Here is a 13,243-nt window from a genome sequence, read left to right as displayed (position 1 = left end):
TCAGTTCTTACTGTACGATTTATTATTATGAATATGTATTGCTTTTTCAAATGTAACGACTTACTATCCATGTCAGAGTAAACAAATAAGCTAACTTTAGAGAAAGATAATTATTAGAAAGAAACATATTAGATATATTAAATAGACATAGGTACCAAAGTTGGTGACAGTTTCTGTATAGATAATATAGAGAAAACACTGTAGACTGTAATCTACAATTTAACTATAACATTTCTTTATTTTCATTAAGTTTTACAAGAAGAAGCCTAAAAGATCAAACATTGCATTTTACCCCAGATTTGTTAATGTTGGGCTACTTCTCTAAAATATTACTACATACTTTTTTTTCTTTTTTCTTTTTTTTGTCAACATTAATCAGATAAAAGTGCTGTGAGAGAGTGTGACAGACAACTAAAATTAGAGTGCTAAAACTGCATCTAGAGTCCAGGAGTCTCCCTGGAGGGCCTCTGTAATGATGCTATGCTGATTTTCCAAATGGAAGTTAATACAAATCATTGTGTGCGAGTTTCTGACACATTAATGATTCTAATTTTCTCCCTCTTAGCCTCACTGTGACTCTTTGTCCCTATTTGGGTGCTTGGGGCAGAGTGGGTGGTGCTGTTTTCTTTGTGGATAAGCTCTCTCTCCACTTTGTGTCCTCTTGTCTCCTCCTAGTGGCTGCTGCTCGTTATTGCAGCGGTGAATAAGCACAGGGTCCTTGTTTGGAGGTGTTTTCTTCAACAGCAGTCGCTGCAGCATCTGTTTGTCAGACCGCTCCCGTCGGAAGTCATCCTCATAAACCTTGAGCTGTAGCAATGTCAGAACCACAGACAGGATCAGTAAAACACATGAGATTCCAGTGAGTAACACATCTTGAAGGAATTCACGGTTGTGAAAATATCTCTTCCAGGCCTGGGAGGATTTATTTGTTAGACAAGGCTCCATGAGACCATGTAGTTACAACAGTATGTTTAAACTGACATGGTGCTGCCTATACACTCCATATCTAACCAATGCAGCATGACGTCAAGGTCTCTGGGCAACAGATGCCATTGACAAAGTAATCTAGTGCACAAATGTTTATTAGTGTCAAGTTAAAACCACTAAATGGTTATTAATTCATGTTTATGGCATTTAAGTATAAATGTGCATATGCTCAGAAGAGAGTGCATTTTGTGTGTGTGTGTGTGTGTGTGTGCGTGTGTGTGTGTGTGTGTGTGTGTGTGTGCATTTGTACAAACAATTGAAACACTACCTGCTCTTGCAGTAGTGCCACCTGTTGGCGCATCTCCTCCCTCTTCCTCCTCAGCCTCCGATTCTCTTGCATGGTGTGTTTGTGGTCATTATGCTCTGTCTCATATTCAGCTTCATAAATCTGGGTCTGCAGACACAAGACATCAATATCGCAGTGAGCTGATACCAAAGCCATATCTTCTGATTTCCCAATATTTGCTCAGAGCATAACAGGAACTATCAGAGCAGAGCAACCACTTGGTGGTGCAGTTTACCGTCTAATGCCTGTCTCTTTTAGAGCATTAAGCAGATCTTTCCCTGGCAACAGTGAGTTGACATCAGTTCTGCTCTCATCACACAAGAAATGGGAACATTTTTGATGCTGTGCTGAAGAGAACAGCCCACCTGACATCTCAGTGCCTCCAGCTGCTCTTTTAGATCCTGCACCTCTTGCTGGGAGTCTGCTGGTGCACCCAGTGGGGTATTGCTGCTCTGGCTTTTTCCCTCTGGCCATGACTCTGAGCTGGAAGAAGCTGGGAAAAAGGAAGATGAGGGGTTGTATCCAGAGGGTGACAGCTCTGGATCTTCAGGAGGATTACTGGTGGGGCATGACACAGGGCTGCGTACCACTGCACTGAAGCTTCCCTTTAATAAAGACACAAGACAAATTGATGAAAAATACTCAAGTCATAGATCTGAGAATATTAAGAGATGATAATGATAAAGTGGCAGACAGTTATACAGACCCACACGCAGGCAGAATACCTGTTTGGCAGGTGTGCAGTCTCTGTCTGAGTGGTGCAATCTGCTCTCCAGCAGCCTGATGTATTCTTGCAGCTCTTGGTTCTTTTTCAGCTCCTGCATCAGTGCCTGCTCATAATACTCCTTTGCACTCTGCAATAAATAAACAGCATATATGTGTTATCTACCACCATCTAAACCAGCAAGACAATAACCCACAGTTTAGGAAATTCCCCTCATCTGTCCCCACATCACAGCTGTCTTTACGCCCACCTTTTAGGCCAATGTGAACTTTATGTGTGTGTGTGCCATTGTGTGTACATACAGTACCTCCCATGTGTTTCCTTTTAGTATTTGTGTGTTTACCTGTTGGTGCTCTACTTTGAGCAGCAGTCTGCTGTTCAGCTGCTTGATGGCGGAGTTCTCCAGCTCCAAAGACTCCAGTCTGTGCTGTAAACCCATTGTAGCACTGCGATAAACCTGGTCCCAGTCCTCATTCAGCTTCATCAGCTGTAACATATCATCATCATCATCATAAAGTCATTGGTGGCACAATGTAGGCTTCAGGAAGTGAATTCAGGCCAGTGAGGTGAGACACTTCCCTCCTCGGTACATGCTCACTCTCTAAATACATTACAGTTTACATCACTTGAGAGAATTACTTCCCCTTGTCTCATTTTCATTAAGCAGCATCAAATTAAAATCTGGGAGCAAGGGTTGTACAATTGCGAAAAAATGTAATTTAATGATGATTCTTTACACCTTAGCAGCAGTTTTCACATAACGCCCACAGTCCTCCTCTGGTTTTCAGAGAGAACTAAATGTAATTGCCAACATCAGCAATACAAATGTAGCTCTGCACAGAGTCTGCACTAGTTTAATGTTGATGTTGTACCTCTTTGTTGACTCTGCGGAGCTCAGTGTTCTTGTTGAGCAGCAGTAGTTTCTCCTGGTCAGTGGAGGTGACTGTCATACTCTCAGTGATCAGAGTGACCTGCTCCTCCGCGGACAGCAGCCTGTCACCTGCAGGACTCACATCCTCTGTCCTGCACACACACACCAACACATGGATACGGTTTGAACATACACACATACACATAAATAAAGTCATGATGAAGAACATTAGCAGAGGATTTCCATTAATAAGCAAATGCATGTATGCACAAAAGAATGTCAGGGTACTTTTGAACACCTACTCACATAGAGTGCACTTACAGAGAATAAAAACGGAGCTATTATGCACACCCACGCACACACATGCATGCACAGTCACATTATGCACTCAAGACACTCAGACACACACACACACACACACACACACACACACACACAAACACACACAGAGTGGTGCATTTCTCTGCATCTGCTCTCCTGGCCAATCAAATTCTCTGTTTACTATTAGATGTATTTGTGTATCGATGGCCTCTGGAAACAATGAGGTGATGAGCTGTGGAAAATGTTTATTTCTTTGGAACCACTGGATAATACCAAAAGTAAAATATTTGCAAAGATTAATTAGTCAAACTAGCTTTTTATATACCGGCCCTGTTGTGAGGTCTTGTCTAGAAGGAATAGCTAAGGGAGATCTAAAGCCCAGGAGGCAGCCTGCTCATGGAAGAACACACAACACAGCTCTGCATGTAGCTTTTGGGGCTTTTTCACACAAAACGTACTGTAGGACTGCTTACAGAGCTAAGCACTACCAAGAGTCACAATCTGCGATCACCTCTCATCCCCCTTAAGGCTAGACTCCTCCGCAAACACATGCTTTCATCCACTTACATGCACTGTCCTGCCATGTGAAAAATGGTGTTACACAATTTCATAGAGCTGTGCTGCCAGGTCAAGGCAGTAGAAAATGTCTGTCTTTTTAATGCTGAAATGACATATAAGGGGCTAATTTTTTGCAGGTTGTATATTGTATATCTGGCAAGATACTGTTCTATAAAGACTTTGTACTTTCAGGTTCAGCAGGTTTCATAACACATGATACCCCTGTGGGATCAAGGAAATGTGGGATTAGAAATTCCTTGTCCTCTCAAGTTTAAAAGAATACTTGAACATTTTGGGAAATACATTTATTTACTTTATTACAGCAAGTTAGATGAGTAGATTCTACTACTATAGGTGTCTGTTCAATGTAAGGCCACAACTATCAGGTGGTTAGCTTAGCTTAGGTTAGCGTAAAGACTGGAAACAGGAGGAAACAGCTGTTTCAGCTATATCTGAAAGTAAAGTGAGTTTTAGAGGTGCTGGTGGGAGGATTTTGTTACCTTGCAACAGAATTAGGCTAAATGTTTCCCCCTGTTTCCAGTCTTTATGCTAAGCTAAGCTAACTGGTTTCTAGCTGTGGCTTCATATTTATCCCACACCAGGGGTTTTCAAAGTCTGAGACTGTGGGCCTCCCCTCAGACAAAGCTTGGAAAAAGGCACCCCCTCTCTCCCTCATCCTATAGGTATCCATTCCTGGATGCCTATGGGATCATGATTATATTATTTGATCCGATAGACACTCAACAATTGAGCCAAGATAGCCTACTATTGCTGTTTGACATAATTTCAGACCACATCAAATATATAAAAAGTCTGTCCTAAAACATTTATTAGTTTCTGATTCTGGGAAAGTGGGAAAACCAGTGAAATTCCCCCAAACTACTGTATCTCTTTAACCAAATCACACACATTTAGGCTACTTTAAGTGATCTCCTAATATGATTTTTACTTTCACTTCCATTCACTGAGCCTCCCCTGAAGCTGTTTGAAACCCCCCTGGGGAGACCCGCCTCCCACTTTGGAAACCTCTGTCCTACACATATGAGAGCAGTATTGACCTTCTAAATGTTGACAAGAAAGCAAATAAGCATATTTCCCTAAATGTCAAGCTACTTCTTAAAGAAAACTTCTCAAAGCCCCTAGATAACATTAAAAATGTATTATTAACAAGCTCGAAACAAGGGTGTTTTCCTTATTCCCTGAAAAGGTGACAGTTTCAGGCAATACAGTGCAAAATACAGTGATATTTTCCAGAGATATGTTGCTGTTTGTGTGAAGCCATAATCAAAATTTGTTATTACATAAAAGGAAAGTTTACCCAGAGTCAAATTATTTATCTAAATCTACACTTTGCACCATCTGTCATCCCTCTGGGTTCAACAAGGCAAAGAAGAGCTTTAGTGAAGGCTGAAGGCTGTTTATGGTCAATAATGAGTTAATCATCCACACCACAACCAACAGTTCTGCTGTTTGGGAAGTTTGGGATGAAGGCAGAAGATGAAATGAAACAAACATTAAGTGAAATGGAGCCTCATTTTAGAGGCCAGTATGAGCACAAAATGCTAACATACTCATGTCCAATACCCTGTCTTGGCAAGACAGGCCTGTGTATTCAGCCTTCCTGTTGGGACCACACCATGCTCCTTGTCTCAGTGATCTACCGACTTTTCTCTTTTAGCTTTTCTGACAGTCGATATACACTGTGTGACCCAGTTTCACAAAGTTCTCAATCGTATGCCGCCTTGGAAGGACACCAAAATGCCAGTGCTTCCCCCAGCAATATGGTAATTCACTGCCATGGCATATGATAAAGAGGAAGATAATATCTCTCTCTCTCTCTTGCTTGTGGCAACTCTGACAAAATATCACTCTAGATACATCTCTGTGTGTAACTGGTTGATGGCCACAGTTGGATCCCCTTTACAAAGGAGAGAAGTGTGGAGTTTCACAATTTCAACATTATTTAAAGCAGACTTATCACTTGTGTAGGTAGTGAGGTCACGGCATTCACCAAATTTGCCCACATTAACAACTATGATTACTGGATTAGTCACTTAAATAAAAAATGTGACCCTGATTACAAAACCTATTTCAAGTTTATGGCTTAAAATTATATATTTGACATTGTTTTATGACCTTTTTTACACGCTTGAAATGAAGTGATATAATTTCTTTTGTGAGACATCTTGATGACCTCACGGGAAACTCCGCAGTCACTCTTCATACCTCCTCCCCCTCTTGAATGATTTGCTGTCTTTAATAAAACTGTCTAAGCATTTCTAAAAAGGTAATCAAGCATAGAATTTATCTATACTGTGGGTTTCATGCGAATTACAAATTAGAGTTACAAGAATTCCCCTGACTACCAGTAATTATCAGACAACTGTATGAAATGAAACGTACCCATGTCATTTTGGCCTTATTAGTCTATATAAGGAAGGCTGATGAAAAGATGGGGCGGACACAATTACAGGAACCTCTGTACCATATAATACAATATACCTACAGTCAATACTACCTTATTTCTTACTGTATTATGTTTAATTTGTTAATTCTGTGTCAAAGAGATATTGATTTTACTTGATGGTAGTATTTGAGGCGACAGTTGATGAGTTGTTGTACTAGAATATTATGGATTACACTAAGATGTAGCTGTTTTTGTGTCCACAGCTGTATATATAGTAGAAATGTGGATCATACATACCATAATTCTTCAGCTGATTTATGTTCCTGGTGGCTCTGAGGGAGGCTGCTCTCACTTTTAGGTGGAGAATCTTTCTGTGTTTCTGCTGTTGCTGATAATGATGAGAAAGACGACAAAGACAGCACATCTCCATCCATGGCTGATCAAATCCTCATTAAGTCGAAAACAAAAAGAAAACGCTTCGATACACACACAGAGAAGTTTTTCTTCACAGTGCCTCCGCTAAGCATGTGGTGGAAAGTAAATAGTGTCGTCAGTATTGATATGTAGCAAAAGAGGAAGTAGACCAAGAGGCCACATGATGCACAGCTATGAGAATAGGAAGTGACACTGACAAACTGTCTGAGCTTTATGTTAAAGAGGGTTTGTCCCGCTGTGGGTAACTGTTAAAACCAATTTTAACTCACACAGTGGGATTTACAGTAGTCAAAAAGTTTACTCAGTTGACATGTTGTCTTGTTTTGACATCATTTGGAGAATCTGGGAAACTCCACTCAGGGGAGTAAGTGTGTGTTAATGTGTGTATTTGTGTTGTGTGTTTATGCCTGTTGTGTATTGAGAGGCAGCTGCCTGTTAGCCAAGCTGTTGTCCTATGTTTTCAAAGGAGCAATTCCAGAAGGAACTAATAGGTGGGAAGCTGAATAGATGTACATAATTTCTGCATGATTATATATTGCAGGACACGTAATTGATAATAATGGTAATGCATACATTTATTCATGACAAATAATGATAGGTCAGGCTGATTGCATTCAGCAGTCAGCTCATTACTGGGATTGAGGGAAGTGGGCTGCAACAGGTTAATTAGTAAATCACATGTTCATCCAAGGGACAATCAAGCAAATTAAAGGATTTTTGTTAATTATGTTCTTCTTAGTCAGGCTAAGCTGTCTTTTATTAACACTAAAGAAATTAATTTGACAACCTCGTTTGCTACTTGTTCTCCTCCACCAACTGAGTCCAATAGATTCAAGGCCACTTGTGGTGAAGAACTTGCCTGAGAAATAGGTGCAGCAGGACAAAAGATAAGAGCTGCAGTGTAGCAGCTCATGAAAATGCAGTGCTGTACAGCTGATAAGATCTTTCATAGTTTGTGTTTAGAGGATAAAGGCAAATAGAATCTCCTGCACCTTTATCAGTAAAAACTGTCAGCATCACTATTTCCTTTCTAGTGGGATGCACATAACATTTTGTTTAGTAAGATAACAACACGGATGATGCGCAAATACTGAGATGGTTGGCCAGTTACTTATATGTAATACTGCTCTATACTGTATATTAGAAATTATATAAAAGTATAAATATAATGCTGTATTAATTTATGTTTTTATTTGGTTTTGATGTCTTATTGGTAGATTCTATGAGGCTGTATTCATGCATTGTGTTGAGCTAAATGCCCACATCATGCTCACAACCACAATGATGTACTGATGTTTAGCAGATACAGTGATTATAGATCTTAGGTTATGTTAGTGCTAAACACAAAGTACAGATGAGGCTACTGGAAATGCACCTCGCAGTGAATCTTGCACTGGGACCCATCATTACAAGCTTATGCCACTGGTCTGAAATGTATTTCAGTCTGAAATATCTCAAATACTTTGACCCTGATCGTGTGACTGACCAACAGAGTCATCCTTAGAGCCAGAAAACAGTTTCTTAAACATGAATGATGCACGAAGATTGAGTTGGCTACTGTATTTACAAAACATTTAAGTTAGTCTGGGAAATGAGGAAAAAAAACGTATCAGGGTAGATTTCATGCTTGTAGCATTTCTTTTCTTTCTTCTGTTAACTTGTGCAATATGTTTGAAGCTTTCAACATTCATTGTTTATTGTTTGTTTTTTGGTTTTGTGCATGTTTAACCAGAAAATGTCTTGTAATATTTTTAATGTTTGATATGGTGTCTTGCCAAATGTTTGGCTTGGCATGGAAATAAAAATTAACTAATAATGTCGTAGTACTTCCATTCAAAGTGAAAAAGACAGTAGTCATAAATTGTTTCCCTTAAATTACTGACCCTACTAATTATCAATCTACTAACAGTAGATAACTGCAATCAGCTTTTCCGCCAGTGGAAAAAGTAAAAAAAAACAAACAACTTTTTTTTTTTAAATAGAGTGTTGTTATCTACTGTGGTATCCAGAGGGCTGAGTCAAAGTTTCTGTCATTTTCACATCTGATGCTCCACCATGAGATAAAAGCAGGAAAGGCAACAAAATGTGTCAGTGCTGCCCGGTGGCTTCGACTTGCTCCAGTGATTCCACTCACACGCCTGTGCCATCTATCATGGACGCCAGTCAGAGTATTGCTGTGCCAAGCAGAGGCTTTGCTGGGAGGCCCAATGAGGGAGTAGCGATGCAGTGCCTTTATTGACCCAAGCCTCTGTCAAAGCCAAGGACAAATGGGCTGCTGCTCCATGGGGGGATTGATTTTTAGTCTAACAGGACATCGTGGAGAGGAATAGAGAGTGTCCCATGGAGTGAGGACGACTGAGAGGTGGATTGTTCTCCTGGGTTACTGCCGCTCCCATTTGTGCCTGAACTGAATTCTTCATCAGAATAAAGGACAGAGTTTGGGTTTTGGAACTGGATTGGAACAAGTTAGGCTATTTAGCACTTTGTTCCTCTGCAGATGCACTCTAATGCTAGCAGTTGTTTCACCTGTTTAGTCCTCAGCTGCAATAGCTTGACAGACTCATACAGGATCAATGATTGAATCTGACTAAACAGTTCCAGGTTCAGCGACTAGATGCATTTCTGTATGTCTTAACTAACTAAAATAACTAAAATAAAACAGAACTGGCGTGTGTGCGTCTGAATTGCATGACTATGGGTGCGTCTGTGAGTGACAGTGAAGGAGAAATTCTGTGAGAACTTAATGCATTAACCTCTCCTGTCGTGGTTTGCGACAAAGAGAAGTGAAACACATGCAGGGCTGCATACATGCAAGCCTGCATTCACGATTCTGCTTCTACTGGTCTTGTGGGACCAACACAATAGTATTGCTTATATTTCACTGCTCTGACTAGCAAATCGAAGAGCAGTTCTACATAACAAAGTTATTTCCTATGCATGGCACAATGTCACATAAATTATATCTTTCAACTTATAAAATATAATAGTTGATTTGCGTGCAACACATAAGAATGCAAGAAGCAATAAGAGATAGAGAGACGAGGCATAAATCATTTGTGTCCTCCATAGAAGAAGAATGAGTTAGCATGCAGACCCAAGCGACTGAAGGTCATTTTAAATGCAGAAGCTGTCAATAATATAAAAGGCTTTTTAATTAAGCGTCTGATGGCATGCTTGGCCTTCCCCTGCTGGTAATATTAGCATGAAGAGTCTTCGGAAAGAAAAAGGCTGTTGTTTAAAAACAAGGAGCAAACTTGTGATGTTTTTTTCTTGAATGAGCTCGGGGGATTGGTTGTGGTATTTCATCAGAAATGCTTGGCACTGGGTGGAGGAAAGAGCAAAGAGAAAATCTATTAAGTGGGCAGTACATTGGAAAGTTGAAGGTAATTGTACAAATAAAGCAAACAGCACTTCTAAACTAATGTTGTTCACATGTAATTGTGTCTAACTCTTCTGTGCAACACATCTAAAAGTGCAAAAACAGAATTAACACAGACCTTTGAAGATTTACAGACATGAGTAAGTTCACAGCAAAATCAGAGGCAGGAGACTGTAAAATGTGATGTTGTTAGAAGTTTGCATGTCAACAGGCAGGCACGCGGGTACAGGAGCTGACAGAGAGGGATCAGCTATTGTGTTGTGTACCATTTAGAACAATAAAGCTTGAATTTAGAAATCTAAATTACTTCAGACCTTTATAAATGATGAACTACCTCCAGTTTTGTGACAAAAAGATCAGGAAAATTGGTATCATCAAAAGACCAAAACCAACAATGAATTAATCCTACTTATATGTATTGACTGTATAGCCAAAGCCTGACTGTATAGCCAAAGCTTAATCCTCTGTACCATAGACCTTCACACGTACACCATACTCCTGTTGTGGAATTAGAGCACGAAATTTGTATAAATCCACAGGTAAAAATAGTCCCCAACAAATGCACTACTGGTATTTTCCTGTTTGAGAAACATTTGCTTAAAAACTACAATCTCCAGCTGTTTTGAAAGATGACATGGCCTTAAAAAAACAACTATATATTGTGATGTGTTTGAGCCCGTTTTGAGTAAGCAGGGTAGATAAGTTGGAAAGTATGGAGAAATGACTAACAAATTGTTCCTTTTGGTCTTTTCATGTGATTTGTTGACGATAAGAAAAAATAGAATACTGCCAGCATTAACCTGTAAGACCTTAGTTGTGCTTATTTTTCAGTGGATGAATTCTGACCTAACTTGTATTGTATTTCATGTCATTCTGGTTGAAAAAACCCTGTGCAGCAGAAAGGGAGGCAGCTTGAGTTCAGCAAAGTCTTAATGTGACACTTGTTATTAATTTGGCCAGTTAATCACAAATGCTCACTATTCTCCATTAACTAAGCTTTTAATGCTCCCATTAAGAATTAATGTCACCCTACTTTGCACTTCAACATGGGTGAGCTCATTAGAGACAATCCCTGAACATGGCTCTTCTCTGCCCGGCCATGGCACAGTACATCAAAGCCCCAGCTCACTGTCTAGATTATATTGTAGGGGAGTAAATCTAATCTGCTCGATTTAGGTCTGCAGCTCTGCCAGGTCCATTGGCAACTCCATCGAGATCAGTTTACAAGTGCACGTCCTTCCTTTCATTTTGTTTCCTTTCCTTTTCCTTTGTTTTGTCCTTCCATCCTGCTTTCCTTCCCCTCTTTCTTCTATCCTTCATCCCTTCCTTCTCCTCTCTCAAGACAGGAGGACAAGAGCCAAACACTTTGCATATCTGGCCTAGACCTCCGCTGGGTAGTTATGACCCCTATTTATCAACTGTAGAAATTGTAACAGGTGACAAAAAGATGGAGTAGTACTGTGTTCCTCTGCTGCATACACTGTGAATCACAATCACAGTGCAATGGGGGAACTACAGTGAAATGCTGCTTGGATCTTTTTCATTTAATTAGAAATGGTGCTGAGCAGGAGTAGCTCTGCCCATCACACTGAAGTGGAAGGAGAGCAATGGGGCCCCCGGGCCACACAAGCATCAATCAACACACAAATCTGTGTGTATGTGTGTGTGTGTGTGTGTATAATAAATACTGTACAGGTAAAAGGGTGTGTGTAGGTGTGAGGGCAGCAGGAGTTTGCAATATCACAGCAGGCTGCATCTGAAAGATTTCATTTTCTACTTCTCCCTGCACCCTAATCTGTGCACCGGCTTAGAGCTGGAGAGTCAAATTGAGGGAGAGAAGGAAGGGTTGTATGGAACATGCAAAGCATCAGAGTACCTAGAAAGATGGCAGGAAAGAATTAAACTAAAATAGGCTCTCGGCAACAACGAATTTCAGCACCGCAGGGTACGTTTGACCCTTGTCACTCATCACTTACTACATTCTACTATAACGGCTGCATATATGTAGCACATTTCCAAAAATCTGACATCCCGGTATGATCTTTTACATTTATACATGACTTACATGCTCTGTACTTATAGCCTTTGGTATGTACTGTGGAGTTTATGCTCAGCACAGTGAGCAGAACTGCCATATGACACTGACAGTTTGAACCTACCACCAAGCAATAACCAGCTCGCCAGTCAGTGTCACTCACGCTGATCACTGGACCACAATGTGACCTGGTGAATGACCAAGCCACGTATGGATCCTCACCTGCAGACTTCACACTGGCCATGACAATAATAACTCTATTCTGCTGCCTCTGCAGAGCTAATCTCTCCAGCTGTGGCATGGGGTTACTTACTATATGACATGTCATATTTCCTGGGCAGCCCCTTATTGCATTACAATTGCTCAGCCGTATAAATGAACGCACAGGGCAGCGCATATTTGCTGAGACAACAGAAAGTCCCATTACAGTCATTTCAGAGCAGTGTGTCGTCATTACTGGGCAGGAATACAATAAATAGGAGTTACACAATCTATGAAATATGTATTTGTATACTGCAGGTTTCATTGGTGAAATACTGTGTGTGTGTATATGTGTTGGCTGAGGGATATGGGGTCTGTGGGCATGTTAACAGAAGAGGGCGGGGAGCCTCTCAGCCTGCAGGCTCTGGATCAGCCTGACAGAATCAATGGGATCAATTAACATAGGGCGCGACTGAAAGCAAACACTATATCAAATCCATCTTTAATCCACTATGTGTTTCTTCAGTGTGTCTGTGTGTGTTTTGTACGGACACATATGAACGCTTCGTGGATCAGCGTACGATTTGTAGCGAAACAAGAAACTGAAGAAGATGGTAATTTCCCTTCACTGGCAGAAGACAAGTCTGAGCTGGAGAATTGTGATAGAAAACAAGAAAGAAAAAGCTTCTTAAAATCATGAGGCTGAGATAATAAAATGTAACAATTTGAGAGATTTGTTTACATCATATGTGATCTCTTTTTTTACACAAGAAAATAATTACATCATGTTTGCATTCAACTGAAATACAGAAGAAAAAAAAAACAAATAAGCTAACAATCACACTTCTTATAGAAAAAAACATGATGAATGTTCCACAAGGCAATAAGGGAATCTACTACAGTAATTCGCATTGGGTTGCTGTTGCACTTCATCAATTTTGTATTGTTATTCCATGAAGCTACAATGATGCTGGTGGTTTTGGCTCACCGAACATCTGATGTGGGGTGCACATTTAAACACAGATCCAAAAGCTGTTCC

General features: G+C 40.3%; 1 protein-coding gene across 1 annotated transcript; it reads right to left on the bottom strand.

Annotated features, from left to right (window-relative positions):
- si:ch211-153b23.7 lies at positions 1-6,807 on the bottom strand. The gene is made up of 7 exons (XM_044364666.1): positions 6,452-6,807; positions 2,870-3,020; positions 2,341-2,484; positions 1,999-2,127; positions 1,639-1,878; positions 1,256-1,381; positions 1-807 (listed from the first exon to the last, which is right to left on the bottom strand). Exons 1-7 carry the CDS (start codon positions 6,586-6,588, stop codon positions 568-570), a joined length of 1,167 nt encoding a protein of 388 aa, XP_044220601.1. The 5' UTR covers positions 6,589-6,807; the 3' UTR covers positions 1-567.
- Between the last annotated feature and the right edge of the window lie 6,436 nt (positions 6,808-13,243).

This window comes from Thunnus albacares, chromosome 10 (genome assembly GCF_914725855.1).
Source record: "Thunnus albacares chromosome 10, fThuAlb1.1, whole genome shotgun sequence".
NCBI classification, from domain to species: Eukaryota; Metazoa; Chordata; class Actinopteri; order Scombriformes; family Scombridae; genus Thunnus; species Thunnus albacares.
The sequence above is the reverse complement of the archived record's forward strand: the minus strand, read 5'-3'. Positions and strand labels throughout refer to the sequence as shown.